Here is a 23,787-nt window from a genome sequence, read left to right on the forward strand (position 1 = left end):
CCCTTTCCGGAAGTGGTATATCCCTTCCCATTCCCAGCGCTAACATATTACGCAAGCCCGGGGCACCATTCACTAGCCCAACCAGTTAACCCACCCCGCGCCTGACCGCATCCAGTGTGCAGAACATTCTAGAACTGTCATTCTTTGCATCTCTCTCATTGGCTTCTTAACCCGCCAATCACCTGACGTTTTTAGTTTTGCGACAGGTCCCGCCCCATTGCTGCTATGCATCCACGCCTCTTTTCGGCTTTCATTGCAGTCATTGGCGGAAGTATTGACTGACGTCATTGGGTTGCTGTCGTTGCCGGAGGAAGAGGGTGTCCGGTACAGGGGTCTCTGTGCGGTGAGGACTGACAACGGGGTCCCGGGTGAGGGGGATGGGCACAGAAGACCGACGGGGTGTATCGTGGTGTAGTTAGTTACCGGGCACTATGGCGCTGGGGGATGGCATTGTGCCATCATGTAGAATGAATGGACTGCTAGCCATGATACAGGAGGCCTGGGCTGTGACTTCTGTCTGTATCTGGTGTGCTGGCTGTATGAAGCGTCTCCCGTGTGCGCTGTTTACCTGTTGTTACTGTGCAGTCTGTGTCTACAATGTATCACTTGATACACAGTGTCTTTCATTGTGGAGCGGCTACATTGTGTTATACTGGTGATTTCTCACCCATATTCTACATTGAAGTGCCAGGAAGAGCCGCCTGTCACTGATAATAGCCCAGAAAAAAATCCAGTGTCGCCAAAACCATCCAACATCCGTTCAACAGATTGTTCATGTCAGAACATAAAGATGTCACAAAAGTGGAATTTGTTCATTACAACGAATACAAAGAGATGTTCCAGCAGTGGGCAGTATGTGCCCACCTGGCATCTGAAACCCATGATGCACACGTGAAGTGCCGATACAGCAAAATGAATGGCCGACCACATAATCGGTGGTAGATCCCCGTGTGGCAAGGCACTCTGTTAGTCCACTCTGACCAATCGAGGGTGGTCTCATCCATATTCCCTGAGAGTGGCAATGCTGGATCTCCACGAGAATAATCAACTTTAGGCCTTGTTCACACAGTGCAGTTTTTTTTTTTTGTTTTTTTTTTTTGTTTTTTTAAGCCAGGAAGCAACCTAAGAGAATACATATATAAAGGAAGGCCTTATAGCTCTGCTCTCCTGGATCTAATTCTGGTTTTGGCTTTAAAAATGCACGCAAAGCCTGCTACGCATCTGCACTGTGTGACCAAGGCCCAAATGTAACGTTTATGGGCAGCATAGACGTTTCCTGTCAAGATCAAGCTTCACCTGGCACAACTGATCCTGTTATATGCTGCCCGCTAGTTACAACACAGGGATTCTCTGGTCTGTTTTCTGTCCTGGTCTACCCCCTCAGGACCTGCAGGAGGCATCAGAGTGTATAAGTTTTACCTGGAGTGGTCCTTTAGATCGGGACATCTACATATGGAAGGTCACAGAGGATTTGGGGAAATTGGTCGCTGTTTCGGCTATACAGATGACTTTGTCATCAGGGGGGCACAGCATCAGTGGGGCTTTGTTTGCGCCCCATGGCCATTTATCATCAACAAGAAGACTCAATGAAATGATCTGCACAGATTGGCTGCTGAACTCTCCTCCTACTGCGCTGCTCTAGAAATGAATGTACAGCCGGGGGCTACATGATGGTTGTTTATGGCGCCACTGATCTTTATCTTGTAGATGCCCCTGATTACAGTGCACTTGTCTAATAGCAGGTGCCCCATAAAGGGATTCTCCTGGTCTTAAATCCTTAGGATAGGCGATGAATGTTTGATTGGTGGGGTCCAGCCACTTGGACCCCTGCGAATTAGCCCAAAGAAAGGGCTTGTACCTACAGGTGGCTATTTATAGTCCTGCAGCTCATCCCATTTACTTCAAAGGGACTGAGGTGTCGCTACCCCTTTAGGCCGGGATCACACACACAGGTTTGGTACAGTTTTTGACTGCTTTGAGTAAAACAAAGGAGTTGACAGAAAAAGTAGAGAAGTATGAGGCCGGGTTAACATGTGCGTTTTGCGTGTGCAAAAGGCACTTAACAGCTCCGTGTGTCAGCCCTGTTTTAATGCGCGGCTGCGTGATTTTCGCGCAGCCGCCATCATTATGACACTCCGTTTGGATGTTTGTAAACAGAAAAGCACGTGCTTTTCTGTTTTCATTCATCCTTTTCAGTGCTGTTGCGCGAATCACGCGCGTCCCACGGAAGTGCTTCCGTGCGCACAAAGATGGAACAGGTCGTGAGTTTTTTGCAATGGACTCACGTTGCACAAAAATCACGGACTGTCTGCACGGCCCCATAGACTATTATAGGTCCGTAGGACACGCGCGAAAATCACATGCGTCGCACGGACGAATAACACGCTAGTGTAAACGAGGCCTAAAGGAAAGACTGATCTGTCGCCTCACATTTGTATCCATTCCTGTATTTGGTTCAGAAAACTTCCACAAAAACTGCATGTGTGATTCCAGCCATAGGCCATGTTCACACAGCAGATTTTTCAAGTGGAAAAATTCGAAGTGGATTTGGCTGAGAATCCACAGCAGTAATCCGAAGTTTTGTAGCGGATGAGCGGTGTTATCTGCTGCAGATGCGCACGCACATTAGACCCATCCAATGGAACTAACCCACGTGTGACTACTCGGCGAAAACCATAGACTTTGACTGGAGCGGCAGTGCACGTGCTCGACCACCATTTCATTCAATGTCCTCACTGCAGTAAGGAGGAGCAGGGGGTTTGGGCCCCTCATTCTTGTGATCGGTAGGGGTCCCAGTGGATAGGTGATAATTGTCTATTCCGGAATACCCCTTTAACATGAATGTCTAGTTGGGCAGTCACTTTGGATATGATGTCAGCTAAATTCAGCCCTGATTTTATTTCATTTATAGGAGTGTGCTAGCCGCTTAAAGAGGCTCTGTCACCAGATTATCAAATCCCTATCTCCTATTGCAGCAGATCGGCGCTGCAATGTAGATTACAGTAACGTTTTGTTTTTTTAAAAACGAGCGTTTTTGGCCAAGTTATGACCATTTTTATATTTATGCAAATGAGGCTTTCTAAAGTCCAAGTGGGCGTGTTTTGTGTATGTACATCTGGGCGTTTTTACTTGTTTTACTAGCTGGGCGTTGTGAATAGAAGCGTATGATGTTGACGAATCCGCATCATCCACTTCTCTTCGTTACCACCCAGCTTCTGGCAGTGCACAGACACACAGCGTGTCCTCGAGAGATCACGCTGTGACGTCACTCACTTCCTGCCCCAGGTCCTGCATCGTGTCGGACCAGCGAGGACACATCGGCACCAGGCGACAGAGGCTACAGTTGATTCTGCAGCAGCATCAGCGTTTGCAGGTAAGTCGATGTAGCCTCACGCTGCGTAAAAATCACGCAACTGTCTGCACGGCCCCATAGACTAATATAGGTCCGTGCGACACGCGTGAAAATCACGCACGTTGCACGGATGTATATCCCGTTCGTCTGAATAAGCCCTAAGAGCTATAACTTTTTTTTATTTTTCCGTCGACATAGCTGTATAAGGTCTTGTTTTTTGCGGGACAAGTTGTAATTTTTAATGGCACCATTTTGGGGTACATAGAATTTATTGATTAACTACCGTATATATCGGCGTACAAGACGACTTTTTACACCCTTAAAAAAATGTCAAAAGTGTGGGGTCGTCTTATATGCCGGATATTGTCTACATTAGGGATGCACGTTGCAGCCGCACAGCTCAGTATAGTACACATGACTATGAGAGCGGGGCTGCGGCTGTGTAATTCAGCCACAGCCCCGCTCCTGAGTCATGATAAGTTCGCGGGGTCAGGATGATGCAATGCGGCCAGCGCTGCACTATTGAGCGGCGGCACTGGAGACAGAACATGGCGGGCGCGCTACAAAACACCCCCATGTTCTGTCTTCAGTGCCTGAACTGCCGCTCATTAGTGCAGCGCCGGCCGCATCACCTCATGCTGACCGCGCGCGCACTTCCTGTCAGGAGCGGGGCAATGGCTGTATTACACAGCCGCAGCCCCGCTCTATAACGGCGGAGATCAGAGAAACCGCTCATCTCCGCCGTTATTCCCCTGAATGCTGCGATCACAGCTGACTGCAGCATTCAGGGGAAAGTGAGAAGGGGGGATGCCCCTGGATCGCGTCACAGGCAATTCCTGTGACGCGATCGAGGGCCATACCATATATGGGCAGACAGCCCAGGGTCTATTGACGGACCCCAGGGCTGTCTGACCATATCTCTTGTTGTTAGGATATACCCAAGTATGTCCTAACAACTGCCTGTGTATTATCCATCCACAGGTTAATGTACTGGCACATATCTGATATATGTCAGTACATTAAAGTTTAAAAATAAAGTAAAAACAAAGTATTGTTAAATTTTTAAAAAAATACACCTTCACCTTTTTTACAATAAACATTAAAATAAGTCTCAATACATAAAATACACACATTCAGTAATGGCGCGGACAACAATTTTTTTGCATAATTTCTGATGTGTACGCTGTAAAAAAAATGAAATAAACACGGCTTTCATTCACTTAGTAATGTGAGGCGCGAGGTGCGATGAATTTACCCTCCATGTTCCTCACATTAATAGTAATTAACCCCATCATGTACCTCGCACATTAACCCAATATGACTGAGAAACATGATGGGATTAATTACTATTAATGTGAGGCGCGTTCAAAATTCATCACACGTCGCGCCTCACATCAGAAAACGGAAGATTTTTTTTTTTTATTACTGTTGGCAAAAGTATCGAAATTGGTATCGAAATCGCAATACTAAACGAAGTATCGGTATCGAAGTCCAAATTCTGGTATCGTGACATCCCTAGTCTACATATTGTCTACAAACAGGTTGTGTGTTACCTTGTGAGCCTGCAGTCCGGTACACAGGCTCCCGGGATGCACGGAATCCGCCACGGATCTGAGGGAAGCCGGTATTAGCCGCCAGGGAACATCTCTAAGATCCTCTGGCCCGCCCTTTCCTCTCATTCCCTGCCTCTCAGATCTCGCACGATGAAGCAGCCTATCTGCGCATGCGAGAGTTCAAAGAGACAGAGAGTCCTGGGTCCTGCCGCCGATGGCCATAGTGAAGCGCTCCTGCACGAAATGGTGAGTATATCTTAAATTCTATATTTTAAGGGTAAAAGTTGGGGGTCATCTTATACGCCGACATATACGGTATTAACTTTTTTTTTTTTTTGGAAGGAATAGAAAAAAAACAGCAGTTTCGCCACACTTTTTTGCATCCTAACTTTATTCCATTTACCGTGTGATGTAAATAACACTAAATTTATTCAGCGGGTTGTTACGATTGCAACGATACCAAATTTGTATAGTTTTTGTATGTTTTACTACTTTTACACAGTAAAAACACTTTTTTTTTTCAAAATTATTTGTTTTTGTGTCTCCATATTTGAAGAGCCATAACTTTTTTTTGTTTTTTCGCCGATGCAGTTGTATGAGGTTTTTTTTTTTTTGCGGGAAGACTTGTAGTTTTTATTGGTACCGTTTTGGTGTAGATGCGACTTTTTGATCACTTTTTATAAAAAAAATTTTTAGGCAGGGTTCAAAGATAACAGCAATTTTTGCATTGTTTTTTATTTTATGTTTTACGACGTTCACCGTGTGGGTTAAATGATATAATAACTTTATAGTTGGGGTCGTTACGGACCCGGCGATACCAAATGTGTAACTGTTTTACTTTATTTTATTGGTTGTTTTTTTTTAGCAATAAAGCATTTTGTAAGGGGGAGAAAGTGTTGTGTTTTTTTTACTAGTCCCACTAGGGGGACTTCACTCCGATCACATTTATAATACACTGCAATACCTCTGGCAGCTGAGCACAGGGAGATTTAACGGCTCCCTGCTCTATTTATTCCGATGCAGCGCTGTAAAAAGGCTATTGCATCGGAATAAAGCCCGTCAGTGGCCGCCGTAAAAACACTAAGGGGCGGTCACTAACGGGTTAATAAAGGTTATTTTCATTATTCGGAATTATGTGAATAGAACAATTCAATACCTTGTTAGTCGTGTGGTAAATAGGGTTAGGGCCTGTTCACATCAGCATTTGGTTTCCGTTCATCGGTTCCCTTCAGCCTTTCCGTCGAAGGAACCGATGAACGGAAACCTGAACAGAAAATATAGCTTCTGTTTGCATTACCATTCGTTTGACTGGTAATGCTTCAGTTGATTTCCGTTTTTTTTTGTTATGTAAAGTTAGCATTTTTTTCACGAAACCAATGGCATAGTCGACTACGCTATTGTTTCCGTGAAAGAAACTGAATGTTTTCGGGTTCCTTCGACGGAAAGGTTGAACGGAAACCAAGTGCTGATGTGAACAGGCACTCAGTTGCCTAATGGTGCCTATCAAAAATGTACCTGCCACCCACAAGGGCAAATATTTTTGTTTTAGTTTATTGTATTAGAGCTTCTAATCTACAGAACCCACTTGGCATTTGTATGGGCAGTCACTCAAATGGTATGATGAAATGACCCAATATAAAGTGCATAATCCAGACAGATATTACAAATGTTTGTTAAAAGTGTTGCCCAGTTCCAAAAAATTGATGGCCTATCCTCCGCATAGGCCATCAATATGTGATCGGTGGGGATCCAACACCCTTGTAGTGGCGGTTAACAGTATTACAACCTTTTCCTATTGAAGTGAATGGGATACCGGGGACTGCCGCTACAAGTGTGTTGGCAATTGACCGTGTGAGCGGTAAAGAAAATAACTTGCTCAAAAATGATCGTTTTTCAAAATACAAAAGATAAAACACCAAAAGTTTATATAGTTTTCCCAAAGGAAAAATAAAATACTTTTTTTTAAAAAAAAATTTTATTACTACTACTGGTGATGTCATCGGTGAATGATTTGTTTCAAGTGTTTACTTTTTTGGGTCCTTTTACGCCTTTCCTGAACTGATAAGATAAATACATTCTGTATGTAATACTAGAAATAAACCTGACATTTTTGAATAGGAGTGAGTCCATGTCATTCAAGAACCTCACAGAAACATGAACCCTATGTTAGAGAATGTTTTATGAAAAATGTATCTTAAATGACTTAAAAGTATAATAATAATTTTCTAGGGACCGGTCAGAAGTTGTCATTGTTGGGGCTTTAGACACCGAGACCCCCCCCCCCCCCCTCGCACACCAATCTCTGTAACCTCAGGAAAAACAAATCATGCCAAAGAAGCCCCCTATAGTGATCGGTGGGGCTTTTGGCTCCTGGACCTCAACCATTAACAACATCTGACATGTCCATGTCAGACATGAGTTCACTTTAAATTCGAATAATTTCTTTTTAAAGTGGTGGAGCAGGGGCACACCGCATCCTACTAGTATTTACCATAATCCTCTGGTCGCTGTTGATATATTATTACTAATGTTGCCTTTTTATGTTTCTTTCCTGTCTCTTTCAGATTTAGCAGACATGGCGGACTCCGTCCCTAACAGTGCTCCTCAGCTGGGAGTTGTGGTGAGTAGATCTATCAAATGATCTGTGGTCTTTTCCGCAGTTACTGGTGTGTCCTGGTCAGAATAGCACTCCAGTGTATTGAAGGGGTATTCCGGTTACAACAAGTTACCCCCTATCCGTAGGGTAAGGGGTAACTTGCTCATCGGTGGATGTCTGACAGTTCGGACCCCGAAGTTGACCGAATCCCTCGTTTGAACTGATCCACAAGTCGCTCGTGCGCTCCGCCGCTCCATTTATTATCTATGGGTGCGCTGGAGATAGCCAAATGCAGTGTTTGGCTTTTTCCGGCACTGCCATGGGGCATGAATGGAGCAGCAGTGCGCATAAATGACCTGCGGCCCGCTTCAAACGAGAGTTTCGAGCAGCTATGGGGTTCTCGTAAACGGTGGGGGGGTAACCTGTAACCGGAATACCCCTTTAAGTAATTTATGGACACACAGCCTTGAATTGTATGAGGACAAAAAAAAAGAGCATAATGCTTGCCTTTTACAAGTTTCGAAAGCCGCCATTTTTTTCAAGATTTAGGCCTCATGCACACAACGGTATCCGTGTACACGGTCTGTGATTCAGGCACGGACGGGCCGAGGAGTGTCATCAGCGGGCCATCCTCCGTCACGGACCGTTCACACACAAGACTTCAAGGAGCCTGGAAACCACGGTCATGTAAATTGGCCCAAAGCCCATAGACTATCCGCATCTGCGGAAAATATGCGACGGCCGTGTGCACGACGCCTTATGTCTTTTCTTGGATGTAACCGTTGCAACTAGAATAAAATGCATCCATTATATTACTGGCTGCATTCAGAGAACTGGCGAACAGTGGAAAATAGAAATAAGGTTTAAAAAAATAAATAAATAAACTCCCGCACAGGCGTTGTATGATAAAGCTTTTTTTTTAAATTTTATTTTTAAACTATTGTAGTCCGTCAATCAGACTGGTTAGAAAAGTAAGTCGGGTGGAGGTCTGAGGGCCTCAAATTTCCCTCTCTCGGTCAGAGAAAGGACAAGCATGTTCTGTACCTCTCCGTAGAGATGAATGGGGGCATCGAAAACAGCGAGTACATGCTCGTCCTGTTCTCCAGCCCAGAAATCCAGAGATTACCGAACTTCCTTTTGAAATATATTAGATTTACAAATTATAAAAGTAAAAAAAAAACTTCATTGTACAAACCCTTTAGGGATATATATGGCAGGCAAGTGTATCACAATCCAGCAATGCTAGAAAAACTCCATGTAATATAATTTATTAAGACTGGCAAGTCTTAATCTCAAGAAAGTTGGCGTAAAATGGGCCTAATTTATTGAGAGACACAACTCTTAGTAAATATGGCGCCTCTCTGGCCACCCGTGCGCCAGAAAGTCCAATCTACTTCAGCTATAAGCTGGAGTAGATTTGCGCCATAATTTACGCCAGTTTTCTGATTAAATGATAGTGAGCGCTTTCACTTGTCTTTTAAAATGCCAGAAGCGGCGTAAAACTAAAAAAAGGCACAAAATTCTTGCCGTAATTCGACTGTCTGGATCGTGGGATTTGTCCATCCCTGGTGCAGTCCTCACCTAGGGTGCCTCTTTTATGGAAGTCGGTCCTCATGCACACGACAGAGCTGTGCACATAAAGCCTGTACGTCTCTGCAGCTTATACTGCGGAGCTGTTGGCTCTCCGCGTGCTGCCATATGGTGCTGTATCTCGGATATATTCCCCGGGGGAAGCAATGTCTTTAGGGAAGAATATCTCCTTTTTTAAAAGGGTTGTCTAATGAAGGTAATACCGGGAATACGCCTGTGTGCATAAAGGGGCTGAGTTTACAATTGCGTTTTTTACAGTGTGTTTTTTCCTTCCAACAGATCTAAATTGATCACACATAGTATTCCGTTTCCATCAGTTTGTCCAGTCCCATTGACTTTACTGCGCTCCAGTAGCTGTAGTCATTTTGAGGCTTGTTAGTTCATATCTCTTTAATAAAGTCGTGCCATAACTTATGGGGGAAAGTGGTCATATAATGTTTGCCTTTTCAGTTCAATAATATAAAATTGTAATATGATTGGTTATTGTCGACACTACCCAAAACGAGCTGTTATGGGGGAATATGTCGCCAGGACAGACCCAGTTAACTAAGGTCATGCTGCAGGGAAACCTGGCTGAATCCACAGCATCTTTCAAACTGAAATGTCATGGATGCTGCCATGTGGTAACATTGGGCCAAATGGCACGCTCAATTAAAATCGTACAATGACTAGTCTAGCTCGGTTGTTGGATCGTGTTTGTGCCACGCTTGGAAACTTTTGAGGGAAAGGTTACAAAACTGAGCCTCAAAGCGATGGTCAGTGAGTTGGACTTTACTATCAATGTTGCAATTAAACCACATTAACAATTAATGTTCACATTCTAACACCAGTTCATTTTTAGATTCAACATTATTAACCCTTCCACTGCCATGACAATTTTTACACATTTAAAATATGCAAATAATACTGGATTTATAAAAAAAAAATTAAAAAAATATTATCCCCCTAGGCCCTATTCACACGACAGGGTTTTCCGGCCGTTCAAAAAACGTCCGTCACACAGTCGCAGTAGGAACGATAGACCCTAAATGGGGCTATACACACGACCGATTTTTTTATTTTAACGGCCCGGGAAACCGGGCCGTCAAAAGATGAGACGTACCCTATTTTCGGCCATTCTCCCGGCTCCCATAGAGGTCTATGGGGCCGGGTAATAAACGGGCATCACTGGGATGTGTTCGGAGTGACGGCCGTGTCTTCCGTCGCTCGCGCTCTCCTCCTCCTCACAGTGCGAAGTGCACAGGAGGAGGAGGGTCAGGGTATTTTGGCCGGGGATTGGGGATTCCGCACCAGGAGAAGTGCCTGACTTCACTGTCCATTTATGGACACAGTGACGTCAGGGACTTCTGAAGCGGGGATCGTGGCGCTATCATACAGAAAGGTAGGGGGGGGTGCCATCTATGGGAGGGGGTGCTATGTAAAGGGGTCCTGTGTAGAACTACTTATGGGCGGGGCTGTGTGGCATTACCTATGGCGAGGCCATGTGGCATCACCTGTGGGGGGGGAGGGGGGCGGTGTGGCATCACCTACGAAGGGGGCGCGGTGTGGCATCACCTACGGGGGGGCGCGGTGTGGCATCACCTACGGGGGGGCGGTGTGGCATTACCTACGGGGGGCTGTGTGGAACTGCTTAAAGGGGGGCTGTGTGGCATTACCTACGGGGGGGCTCTGTGGCATTACATATAGAGCTCTGTGGCACTACCTACGGGGGGGCCGTGGCATTATCTACAAAGGGAAGTGCGTGGCAAAAAATTGACAAATGAAATTCATCCGTTTTTAAAACGGACCGGGAATAAAATCACTGCAAAACTGGTCAAAATCGGCCGTTAAAAGCAGAAGCCCGGAACGGAAACAAAACGGATGCAAAACAGCAGAGAGAAACTGACCAAAACGTCCGTTTTTATCGGCCGACACTCGGACCCTGTCATGTGAATAGAGCCTAAGTACCCATGGTGTTTTTTTTTAAAAAGTGGACACCTTACACATTGTAAAAATCCCACCCAGATTTTTTTTACACTTATGGACTCCATCATGCAATTTTTCATCAAAGCGTAACATTGTTTGTGGCTAAAAATCTGCCCCCTGTAAATAAAAGTTGATGCTGTGCAGAGTAATCACCAGTACAAAAAAGACCAAAAATCTCTGCTCCAGATACTGGTAAACATCCCAGTCACAAACCACATAATGCTCTATTCTTGATGTCCTATGCAGTAAGCTCTTATTCTCCTCCTAGTGGTCGCTGTTGTAGCATATAGAATTTCATCTTATGGCTGTACCAGGGGGATTGGCGCTCTGTATCAGAAAATCAGTGCTCCAATTCCTATAAAGGTATATTGTATGTGTGTGTGTGTGTGTGTGTATATATATATATATATATATATATAACACCATTTTTTTTCCTCCTATTAAGATTTTAAAAAAAGTGGACATTCACTTGAAGATCTTCGTAACTAAACTGAACCGATCACGTAGAATAGACTCTTTGTATGCTATGAGTGATTAAAGTTATTTTCCTTTTCTTCCCTTAGCAATTCCTGATGGCAAATAAACTTGACACCGCTATGTGGCTATCTCGGTGGTTCACCGTATACTGTTCCGCATTATTTATTCTTCCTATTTTAGGGTAAGTTATTTTTATTGTATGCGAGTACTGCATAAGATCTATTAGAGTATGATAATTGTCAGAGTGTAGGAGGAATGTATTGTTTTTTCGTTGGTGAACATGTGTGTATATTGAGGGACGGCATGTACAGCTCTTATTAGAATCCCCTGTTCATGAGCGGCAGGGATAGGACAAGATCGTTCCAGGGAAATCAAATTGTCCAAAATTGCTTCGTAAGCCATATACAAGGCGCTGTTTGCTACAGCCTGTGTTCGACCTGTGGCACCACATGCATGTGCAACCGGAAAGCTGCTGTGCTTCTGTGGGTAAACTCCATCTTGTACATAGCAGTATGTTTCCTAATACACAGTATATGATTGGAGGAGGTCGGAGGCAGATGGCTCCAGTCACAGTATAGCAGCTCTGCTCCTATTCAAGTGAAAGTTGCAGCATGGCCGCTATACAGTGTACGGAGCCATCTGCTTCCAACACCGGCCACTGCATAACATCCGGTGCCCGGAGGCAGCCGGAACAGCTCATCGGTGCAGTCTCATGCCCAGACAACCCCTTAAACTTACAGTGCCTTGCGAAAGTGTCCCCTCTACCCCAGCCTCCCACCCCCCTTTGTGGTTTTTCCTGTTTTTGTTGCATTACAACCGTAAATTAAAATGGATATTGTATCGTGTCACAGTAAAAAATATTTTGCATCTTCAAACAGTAATTAAGACAAAAAGCAGAACTTTAACCGCTTCCCGACCGCCCACTGTATATTCACATTGGCACTTGCTGGGCTCTGTGCAGTGCCGACGTGAATTCACGGTGGGTGTTAAAAGCACGATCCGGGTGTCTCAGAGTAGCGCTGACACCCGGATCGCGCTGTTATCACCTGCCTCTGGTCCCGGAGACATGACCGGGACCTAATTGGTTCAGGTCCCGGTCATGTGATCGCAGGGAAAGTGTGTTGTAGCAACGAACTGGAAAGTTTGTTGCTACAACAAACTTTCCCGGGGACCGATTGCGGTTGCTGCAGTCGGTTATAAGGCAGAACCGGAGACCATACAACGGCCCCCGGGTCTGCCATGCACAGCAGCCTATGAGAACCAGCCGGAGGCAGGTCCTCATAAGCTTCCTGTCAGTGTGACTCCCAGCGTCACACTGACAGTTTATATATGCTTTGCATATGCGACAGGATACCCGAAAACCATTCCAGCTAAATTTGGGCTCCAAAAGCAAAATATTGTTCCTTCCCTTCGGAGTCCTGCCGTGTGTCCAAACAGCAGTTTATTACCACATATGGTGTATTGCTGAAATCAAGACAAATTGCTTTACAAATTTTGGGGTGATTTTTCTACTTTATTCATTGTAAAAATTAAACATTTCTATGTTTTTTCCGAAAAAAGATTTTCATTTTCACGGCCTAATTCCACTAGATTCAGCAAAAAAACTGTGGGGTCAAAATGCTAACTATACCCCTAGAAAAATTCCTTGAGGGGTGTAGTCTTCAAAATGGGGTCAGTTTTGGGGGGATTCCACTGTTTTGCTCCCTCCAGGGCGTTGCAAACGCGACATGGCACTGAAAACCAATCCAGCAAAATCTGCACTTCAAAATCCAAATGGCGCTCCTTCCCTTCTGAGCTCTGCCGTGGGTCCAAACAGCAGTTTAGTACCACATATGGGGTATTGGCGTAATCGGGAGAAGTAGCTTTACACGTTTTGGGGTGCTTTTTAATCTTTATTCCTTGCAAATATTTTTTCAGAAAAAAAGTAGATTTTCACTTTCACAGACATACTCCAATAAATATAGCAAAAGACCTGTGGGGTCAAGATGCTAACTATACCCCTAGATAAATTCCTTGAGGTGTGTAGTTTCCAAAACCGTCTCACTTTTGTGGAATTTCCACTGTTTTGGCACCACAAGACCTCTTCAAACCTGACATGGTGCCTAAAATATATTCTAAAAAAAGGAGGCCCCAAAATCCACTAGGTGCTCCTTTGCTTCTGAGGCCGGTGTTTCAGTAAATTAGCACACTAGGGCCACATGTGGGATATTTCTAAAAACTGCAGAATCTGGGCAATAAATATTGAGTTGTATTTCTCTGGTAAAACCTTCTGTGTTACAGAAAAAAATGTATTACAAATGAATTTCAGCAAAAAAATGAAAATTTGTAAATTTCACCTGTACTTTGCTTTAATTCCTGTGAAGCGCCTAAAGGGTTAAGAAACTTTCTGAATGCTGTTTTGAATACTTTGAGGGGTGCAGTTTTTAATATGGGGTGATTTATGGGATCTATCTAGTACATAAGGCCCTCAAAGCCGCTTCTGAACTGAACTGGTCCCTGTAAAAATAGCCTTTTGAAATTTTCTTGAAAATGTGAGAAATTGCTGCTAAAGTTCTAAGCCATGTAACGTCCTAGAAAAATAAAATAATGTTCAAAAAACAAAGCAAATATAAAGTAGACATATGGAATATGTGAAATAGTAACTATTTTGTGTGGTATTACGATCTGTTTTACAAGCAGATACATTTAAAATGAGAAAAATCATAATTTTTGCAAATTTTCTCTACATTTTGGTGTTTTTCACAAATAAGCAATGAATTTATTGATCAAATTTTTCCACTAACATAAAGTACAATATGTCACGAGAAAACAATCTCAGAATCGCTTGGATAGGCAAAAGCATTCCAGAGTTATTAACACATAAATTGACACATGGGGCTGGTCATGAAGGTCAAAATGAGCTCGGTCTTGAAAGGGTTAATGTGCACAAGTATTCACTCTTGAAAGTCTATACTTTGTGGAGCACCTTTTGCTGCACTTACCCCAGGAGACTTGTATCTGTATGTCTGTTAGCTTAGCACATCTAGACACTGGGATTTTTGTTCATTCTTAGGCCGGATGTACACGAGCGTGTGCGTTTTGCGCGCGCAAAAAACGCCGCGTTTTGCGCGCACAAAATGTACTTAACAGCTCCGTGTGTCATCAGCATATGATGCGTGGCCGCCATCATTATGACAGAAAGAGCACGGACAGTCTGCACGGCCCCATAGACTAATATAGGTCCGTGCGAGGCGCGTGAAAATCACCCACGTTGCACGGACCTAATATACGTTCGTCTAAATAAGCCCTTACAGGAAAAACTGCTCAGACTCCTTCAGGTTAGATGGTTGTGTTGTGTCCGGCCGTCTTCATGTCATGCCACAGATTCTCAATTGTAATGAGGTCGGGGCTTTGACTAGGCCATTCCAAGACATTTACATTTTTCCCATTAAACCTCCCAGTGTAGATTTAGCTGTATGTTTGGGGTCATTGTCCTGCAGGAAGGGGAATCTCCGTCCTAGTCTCAAATCTCTGGCAGACTGAAAAGAATTGTCCTGTATTTACTGCCGTCCATCTTCCCTTCAGTCCTGACCAGTTTTCCAGTCCCTGCCACCACCATGCTTCGCTGTGGGAATGGTGTTCTTGGGGTGATGGGAAGTGTTGGGCTTGCACCACACACAGAATTTCCCATGATGGCCAAAAAGTTCAATAATGGTCTTATCTGGCCGGAGAACCTTCTTCTATGTTTGGGGAGTCTGCCACATACTGTTTAGCGAGCTCAAACGTAAGTCTTTCTTTAAGCAATGTCTCTTTCTGGGACACTTCCATAAAAACCCATCCATCTCCGATGTTGATCTTTGGAGCTCCTTCTGTGTTATCGTTGGTTTCTTTGTTGAATCTCTGATTAATGCCCTCCTTGCCCGGTCTGTGAGTTGTGGTGGGCGGCCTTCTCTTGTCAGGCTTGTAGTTGTACCGTGTGATTTCCATTTTGTTATAATGTATTTAATGGCGCTCAATGGGATGTTCAAAAGTTTCCTAGCAAAGAAGGTATTGGTATTTTTTTACCATTTTTTATTTTTTTTTATTTTTTTTTATATTCCACCAAATATTAAACTGAATTAGCCTTAAGACATTCAAGATTTTCTTGTATCACCTGCAGTTGATATGTTTGTTGTTTTTTTTTCCTTTACAGCTTACATGAAGCTGCCAGTTTTTATCAGCGTGCCTTGCTGGCCAATGCTCTCACCAGTGCCCTGCGGTTACACCAGAGGTTACCACACTTCCAGCTGAGTCGGGCGTTCTTGAGCCAGGCTCTGTTAGAGGACAGCTGTCACTACCTATTGTATTCACTCATCTTTGTCAATTCATACCCTGTCACAAGTATCCTTTTCTAGCTGCTGTTTATAATGGTTCCATGTAAGGGTGTCAATGAATAAGGTGTCAGTACATTGGGGCCCCCAGGGACCTAACATTTCCCACCAATCTTGTCGATAGGTGATAAGTGTTTATTGTACAAAAAAATCTCTTTGAAGGGAACCTGTCAGCAGTTTTGAGGCCTCAAAACTGCTGACAGGGTGATAAAGGGGAGGTCATTTTAAACTTTCATGTATGAGAAACTGAAATGTGATTCCCCCAGCGAGGCGGTAAACTGGGAATGTGCTGCCGACATGTGCAAACAAATGTGGATGAGCGATCAAAGTAACCATCATTCGTCCCCATACTCCCATCATTGCTCTGTTTTAAGGAAGCAATGCGAGCGCCGATCGACAAGCTGTATTGTTGATTGGCATTCGTTTTAAAGGTGGTTAAAAAGGGTGATTTCTGTCCATGTAAAACACTTTAAAGGGGTTTTCCATGACCAGACAACTGCTGACATATCCACAGGTCATCAGTATATGATCGGTGAGGGTCCAACACCCGGACCCCGCACCGATCAGCTGTTCCGGCTGCCTTTGTGCACCGGATGTCCATGCGGGAAGCAGATGGTGCCGGTCCCTGAATAGCTGCAGTTCTGCAGAATGGCCGCTATGGAGTAATAGGAGCCATCTGCTTCTGGCTCCATCTACTGCATACCGCTCAAAACAGCTGCTGATCAGTGTGGGGTCCGGGTGTCTGACCCGCACCGATCATATACTGATGACCTGTGGATAGGTCACCCATTGTCCGGTTGTGGAAAACCTCTTAAATTTCTCCTGTTTTCATCCTCTTGTAGCTTGTATCTATATCTATTGTGTCCACAAAGACAATCCTACTGAGGCAAATGAATACATTGATGAAGACCTTTCAGCACAGAATGATAAACACATTGCGCCATCATATGGTGTAAGATCTGTGCTTGCTTTTCCATGACATGCAGTAATATTCAGTGTATGTTGAATTCTCTACATTACTGCAGGATAGAAAAAAATTAATGTCAGCTGAATATATATCCCTATGTAATGACCTCATATTACAGCTACGGGTCCGTACTCCTAGTATCCAAAACAGAATTAGTGTGGATAATCGGAGTAATGAAAGAATACAGCGGACTGGTAGTTATATATTCATGAGGCGACTGCTCCCCCTGCACTGTATTAGATGTACATGTATTCGCATACCCAAAATTAGATGCAAGACAATTGTTGTAAATGAAATGGCTTTCCTGACAAGTCCGGTCAATTATTTAAGATTGATGATCAGCAATGGCGGAACTGTATTTAGGACCATGTCTATTTGGAGGACAATTCTTTCCCCACCCCAAACAAAAGAAAATCGAATAACCCATAAGGTCGATCTGGGTTTCAGACGAGAACATATAAAGTCAATGATTTGTTTTCCTTAATGTTTCTCAGTGAGCGTATTCCCTGTATTGCTGTTCTCATTGCTTCATGCATCAACATATACAAAGAAGGTCTTGGATGTAAGTGTTCTGGTGTCTCACAACGTTGTATTATGTGATGTGCTTGGCACATTTGAATGCACATTGCCAATTCTGTGGGCGCTTTAGGGTGTTTAATTTACGATCACTTCTATTTTTATAGGTATGATGAAGAGAATAGTAGGGACCATTATTATCACTTTGCTGACCTACACTACTGTCTGCACTGGACTGTGGCTGCCTTGTGGGGTCTGCTGTAGGAACTACAGGTGGAACAATTTAGGGGCACCTTTGGTGTCAATAGTTCTTGGTATTCAGAGAAAACATCATCTACAACCATGTTGGCTTTAGAAGTCTGACCACGATACGAAGTGGTAGGGCAGGGCTTACATGTGAAACGTTTGCTGTGGCATTTACTTCTCTGCTTCTTTGAGGCTTTTGAACATTAAAGAGGCTCTGTCACCACATTATAAGTGACCTATCTTGTACATGATGTGATCGGCGCTGTAATGTAGATTACAGCCGTGTTTTTTATTTAGAAAAACTATCATTTTTGACGGAGTTATGACCTATATTAGCTTTATGCTAATGATTTTCTTAATGGACAACTGGGCGTGTTTTACTTTTTGACCAAGTGGGCGTTGTACAGAGGAGTGTATGACGTTGACCAATCAGCGTCATACACTTGTCCCCATTCATATACACAGCACATAGCGATATAGCTATATCGCTATGTGCAGCCACATAAACACACACTAACATTACTCAAGTGTCCTGACAGTGAATATACATTACCTCCAGCCAGGACGTGATGTGTATTCAGAATCCTGCACTTACAGCAAGGCAAGCGTAATCTAGTTTTTAATGACAGTTTGCAGCGTAATCTCGCGAGATTACTCTTGCTTTGCTGTAAATCTCACACAAACGTTACCGAGGTCTCTGGATTCTGAATAGAAATCACGTCCTGGCTGGAAGTAATGTATATTCATTGTCAGGACACTGCAGTAACATTAATGTGTGTGTATGTGGCTGTACATAGCGATATAGCTATATCGCTATCTGCAGTGTAAATGAATAGGGAGAAGTGTATGACGCTGATTGGTCACTGATTGGTCAGCGTCATACACTTCTCCCCACAACGCCCACTTGGCCAAAAAGTAAAACACGCCCAGTTGTCCATTAAGAAACTCATTAGCATAAAGCTAATATAGGTCATAACTCAGTCAAAAATGATCGTTTTTATAAATAAAAAACACTTCTGTAATCTACATTACAGCGCCGATCACATTAGGTACAAGATAGGCTCTGTAACCACATTATAAATGCCCTCTTTAAGGTTCCCAAAGGAAAGTAAGCCAGCCTCCCCGCTATGAATATACACAGAATTCTGGCCTTGGCGTTCCTGTGGCCTGCCACATCCTTAGGGTATGTTCACACGGCCTATTTACGGACGTAATTCGGGCGTTTTTGCCCCGAATTACGTCTGAAAATAGCGCCTCAATAGCGCTGACAAACATCTGCCCATTGAAAGCAATGGGCAGACGTTTGTCTGTTCACACGAGGCGTATATTTACGCGCCGCTGTCAAATGACGGCGCGCAAATAGACGCCCGCGTAGAAGAAGTGACCTGTCACTTCTTTGGCCGTAATTGGAGCCGCTATTCATTGACTCCAATGAATAGCAGCGCTAATTACGGCCGTAATTGACGCGGCGTTCAAGCGCCTGCACATGCCGGTACGGCTGAAATTACGGGGATGTTTTCAGGCTGAAACATCCCCGTAATTTCAGCCGTTACGGACCCCCGCCGTGTGAACATACCCTAACAACACCCCTGCTATATATGCGGAGCGCTAAACATACAGGATCCTTGTAAGATTTCTAAAATCTAGATGACTTGCTGATATTAACACAATTTTTGGGAAACCTTTAAACTGGATTTTTATTCCTTCTGCTTATTTTCAATTCAGGCCAAGGGAGCAAATAGTTTGCCATTTGTGAGGTCTCTTCTGGAGAAACTGAATGCAAATCAGCAAAATATTCTGAAGTTCATCGCTTGCAATGAGATCTTCCTAATGCCGGCTACAGTCTTCATGCTGCTCAGGTATTAATTTGTAATAGAAATATGGACTTAATATATATCCATGTACAAGTATCACGGTAAGGCTCGGGTAGTGTACACTTTTTTTTAGATACGTGTTGGCCTATCCCGCTAATTTTAATTTAAAGCAATTTGTCAACTAATTGCTTTATAAATTATGATGACAGGTCTGTTCTCCTATAGCCCAAATGGCACAAAAATATATTGTGCCATTTGGCCTATAGGAGCTATCAAAGAATACATCGGACTCCGTTATTTGATCCACAATATTTATTTGGGCTAATAGGAGGGTGGACCTGTCCCCACACTGTGCTGCCCGTAGGCTCTGTCCACGTAGCGTTTGTAAACTATGTTCAGCATATGTGTCAGAAAGGCTTTTTCACCTGGCATATGCCAAAAGGGTGGCCTTTTTAAAATCCGCCAGGCCAGTATGCATTAGCGTACTTTTTTTTTAATTTTTTCTCTGTATAGCATAGTAGATTCCACTAGCCTATACAGGGGCATACATTGGAAAAAAATAAGTATACCGCACAGTATATAAGGTTTTTATTCCTATGGAAGCCTGTTGCCATTGTTTGCCACTGTAGTCCTATGCGTCTGGAAATCTTCTCAACATATACCTCCAATGTAAGGCTAAATGCTGTGTGAACAGAGCCTGAGGGCAGCATTGTTTGATGACCGATCTGCTTTAATTCACATGGGGCAGCCTGATGATGGCCACTGTGGGAAACCAGGATCAAGCATGTTGGATTTCTGCAGCCCAGGTTGTTCTTTTCCTGGTAGATTAGTGGCTTTTCCTACTATCCCTGCTAAAATAAACACACGCTTGCTTGGGGGAAGACTCTGTTTTTGTCTTGTGCATGGCAAGTCTTCGCTTTGTTTTGAGCGTACAGTTGGGGTAATTCCCCTCTTACCCAGAAATATATACTTGAGAGCTTATTCAGACGAGCGTCTGACTGTCGTTAAAAAAACGCATGTATTTTAATTGGGCCGTTGTTTGAACGGACCGTGTGAAGGGTCCTTGGAAAAATAGGACCTGTCCTATTTTCGGCCGTTTTCATGGATCCCTCAATAGACTCAACTCTGAGGGATCTGTGAAAACGGGTGCTGCCCGGACATGAAAAACTGGAGTTTTTCACATCAGAGTTTGCACTTGTTCGTGTGAATCGGTCCTTACTGTAAAAAACCCCAGATCTTATGAGCTGCTTGTCTCATTCTAATCACTATCTGGTTACAGTAAACTCTAATTACGTATAGAATTGTTGCTCCATGTGTATTTTTACATTTATTTTACAGTGGTCAAGGGAGCTTGTTGCAGCCTTTTATTTACTACAGATTCCTGACACTGCGTTATTCCTCCAGAAGAAATCCCTACTGCCGGTAAGAGTCATAATATGAAGCTCTGAAATTTTCCTGCTCCTTAAATTCATCTGTTGACTTGTCGGAAGATAACGTGAGGTGTCCATAGAGTTGGATACTTGCCGATTGCTAAAATAGTGCACGGCTTTATAGAGCTGAACACCCACTTTGCTGCCTTCTGATTTCCATCGACAGAATTTTAAACCCGCACCATGTGAAATCACCGAGAAGCATTCTATTGGGGACTGGTTGGGTCTGACCTCGTTGACCCCCAGAATGTTCTCTTCTAATGTCTATTGGGGACTGGTTGGGTCTGACCTCGTTGACCCCCAGAATGTTCTCTTCTAATGTCTGAAGATTAGTTTAGTTGGACGCCGTATGGCCGACACAATCCTGTGAGGTTGTGGCCCTTTGAGTTACATTGAACCACACAATAGGGCAGGTTTATAAAAAGCGTCTTTTTGACAACAGTTTGTTGGCACAGGTGCCACAATTTGCAGTTCATAGGGGGGGGGGGGGATAAAATGGTGCAATTATGTATATGAATTTGGAGAGAGAATTGTTTCTTCTAAAAACACCTTCTCTAGCCTACGCCAGGTATGATTTGTATAGAAAATTTTGGTTGTGCTTTTATCATTTGGCAACAGGCCACCAAGCAAGCTGCAATATGCCCACCACTTTCATGAACTGGGCACCCGGGCTCGTAGCTAATGCTGCCGTTCGTCTGTATGTGCCCCTGTAGTTCCGTTTTTTTTATTTGAACAGTAGTATACAATTTCAGAGAAATTAAGTGGGCCGTCCGCTAATCCAAAATCTGTTTAATCCCCCGCTTTCTAGGACTTTGTTCACAGAGCTGAGGATTATCTTGGAGCACCTTGTAATGAAACCAGCATGTCCAGACTTTGTCAGAAGACTGTGCCTCAGCAGCATTGCCTTTGTAAGCCGACTAGCCCCAACCGTTGCATAAGTTATTCTGTAATTAAATTATACAATCTGTATGTAAATGAGCGTCAGCAGCTGGTTATTTCTGCTCTCTGTATGATATCCGGATGGTTTACAATTATGATGTCATCCAAACCGATCCATGAAAATCATGCTGAATTCTCTTCTGCCTTTTTATACATCACTTGTTACAATTTCTTAGCGTGATCCCTGTGACTCGTTCCCCATAGGTGAATGTAAGACTGATTTGCTATACACGGCTCGTACATACTTGTATGAGTTACTGGCCGGAATCTCCTCTCCAGTGATCGTCTTAGAAAGTTGCAGCATGGGGTTTTTAATACATAAGCTGCAAAAAAAAAAAAAGCATGCACAGAGTTTGTCTGAGAATTTGTACGAGAAAATACAGTGATCTCTAAATGTTCTAGTTTCAGCTTTCCGGGAACAGAGTAGTTTGAACATTGTACAAATTAAACAAATGTTACTTTACGGTTCTGAGATGTTTCTTTCTGGTTCTATAATCTTGGTATGAAGATTATTATTGAAATGTACATAGCATAAAATAATGAAGTGATTTTACAGCATTTTTTTCAGATATGTAGGTTCTTAAAGTGTCTAAGCGTTTTTTTTTGTTTTTTTTTTAGTTTTCTTTTTTTTATTTTGTGTCTTTCAACGTTGTACACATTAAAAAGATGCAATAAAATTCCTACCTGCACCAATACAACCAAATACTGGTGTGTAGTACATTGAATGTCGTGTGCTGTCCTGGATCAAGAAAGACGTCAAGTGGATACACAACTTTTAAGTCACCACCTTGATTTTTAGATTTCTCTGCTTTCTCTTCTTCTGTACCACCAAACCCGTGATCCATCATCCACGCCTGATGAAGACCGTGTTATTCTCCCCTTGATATTCTTTCTGGTGACTCTTTTTTTATTTTTTTGCTTTATTTAGTGTAATGTGAACAGCTATATTTCCTGGCGTTTTTGAAGTCCTATAGAAAAGCCTATTGAAAAATCGCCAAACCTAGAGCATGCTGCGTTAAAAAAAAAAAAAAAAAAAAAAAAAAAAGGTGCCACGGCTGCCAAAAACACCACAAGCCAAAGCGCTATCTATAAAGGCTTTAAAGTAATGTCAGACCGAAGCAGTTTTTTTTAGGGAAAAAAGACAGAATATGCTGTGTGTAAATAAAGCCTGATGAGTTGCTGCCCCCCCCCCCCCTCCCCCTCTAGTGCCTTTATGAAAGAGTCCATGCAATTTTATGACCCTGGAAGTTCTGGTGTCTGTGTGAGTGTTACAGGATTATACCCATTCACTCAAGCAGGAAAAGTGTCTCAAGTCTGATTCAAACAGCCCCAGTGTGATATTTAGTTATCTAAGCAGCGAGAAAAGAACAGGTAAGAGACTGACACATGGAGTTCCTCAATGGAACACATGAGATATTTAAGTTTTGTGCGGAGCTTCCTTTGAAGATATTGATTAGAAATGTCCTGTTTATAAAAAAAAAAAAGTAGGCCATTCACCTACATAGTGGCAGGTCCGCCCATACATTCCAAGTACAGAAGGCTCCGTAAAGTGCACTAATCCTGTAAGGACCGCTTCCTCTAATGTGGCAATTTTTTTTGTATCCGTTGCTTTCCGTTTGTCTCCATTCGCTAGGTTTACGTTTTTTTGTTTTTTTTTAATGGAAACAAAAAGTGCAGGCTGCAAAACTTTTGTTTCTGGTCAAAAAAAACGGAGACAAACGGAAAGCAACTTATACAAAACAATTACCATTGAAATCAATGGTAATTCTAACGGAACCGTTGCTTTCTTTTTAATGTATCAATCCTCGCTTCCTCTGATGGAGGAGAGGTAAACTCATAATAACGGTAGCGTGAAAGAAGCCACTTATTAGAAGGGATTGAACGTATTGAGGGGGGATCAGATTGACACACAGCAGAGCTTTACTGTACACGTAGACAAATTTTAGTGGTCATAAATAAAACATTCCAGATTTCTTAGGCCTCATGCACACGA

At 43.2% G+C, this 23,787-nt stretch overlaps 1 protein-coding gene across 2 annotated transcripts; it reads left to right on the forward strand.

Annotated features, from left to right (window-relative positions):
* The first annotated feature begins 255 nt into the window (after window positions 1-255).
* TMEM33 (transmembrane protein 33) lies at window positions 256-22,257 on the forward strand. Of its 2 annotated transcripts, none has more exons than XM_075849594.1 (8): window positions 256-343; window positions 7,470-7,525; window positions 11,620-11,714; window positions 15,705-15,892; window positions 17,344-17,411; window positions 19,337-19,470; window positions 20,764-20,847; window positions 21,664-22,257. In XM_075849594.1, the coding sequence occupies exons 2-8, from the start codon at window positions 7,481-7,483 to the stop codon at window positions 21,791-21,793; spliced, it is 744 nt and encodes a 247-aa protein (XP_075705709.1). In that variant the 5' UTR covers window positions 256-343; window positions 7,470-7,480; the 3' UTR covers window positions 21,794-22,257. The 2 variants fall into 2 exon arrangements, with proteins under 2 accessions (XP_075705709.1, XP_075705711.1); XM_075849596.1 differs by having other exon boundaries at window positions 272-368.
* Window positions 22,258-23,787: the final 1,530 nt, after the last annotated feature.

The sequence above is a fragment of the Rhinoderma darwinii genome, chromosome 1, assembly GCF_050947455.1.
Source record: "Rhinoderma darwinii isolate aRhiDar2 chromosome 1, aRhiDar2.hap1, whole genome shotgun sequence".
Classification (NCBI taxonomy): Eukaryota; Metazoa; Chordata; class Amphibia; order Anura; family Rhinodermatidae; genus Rhinoderma; species Rhinoderma darwinii.

What these genes read in the sequence shown, in the direction of transcription:
- TMEM33 (XM_075849594.1), top strand. Translation starts at nt 7,481, where the DNA reads ATGGCGGACTCCGTCCCTAACAGTGCTCCTCAGCTGGGAGTTGTG. An exon ending in CTCCTCAGCTGGGAGTTGTG is followed by an intron (nt 7,526 to 11,619) that starts GTGAGTAGATCT and finishes TTCTTCCCTTAG; the next exon opens with CAATTCCTGATGGCAAATAA. An exon ending in TTTATTCTTCCTATTTTAGG is followed by an intron (nt 11,715 to 15,704) that starts GTAAGTTATTTT and finishes TTTCCTTTACAG; the next exon opens with CTTACATGAAGCTGCCAGTT.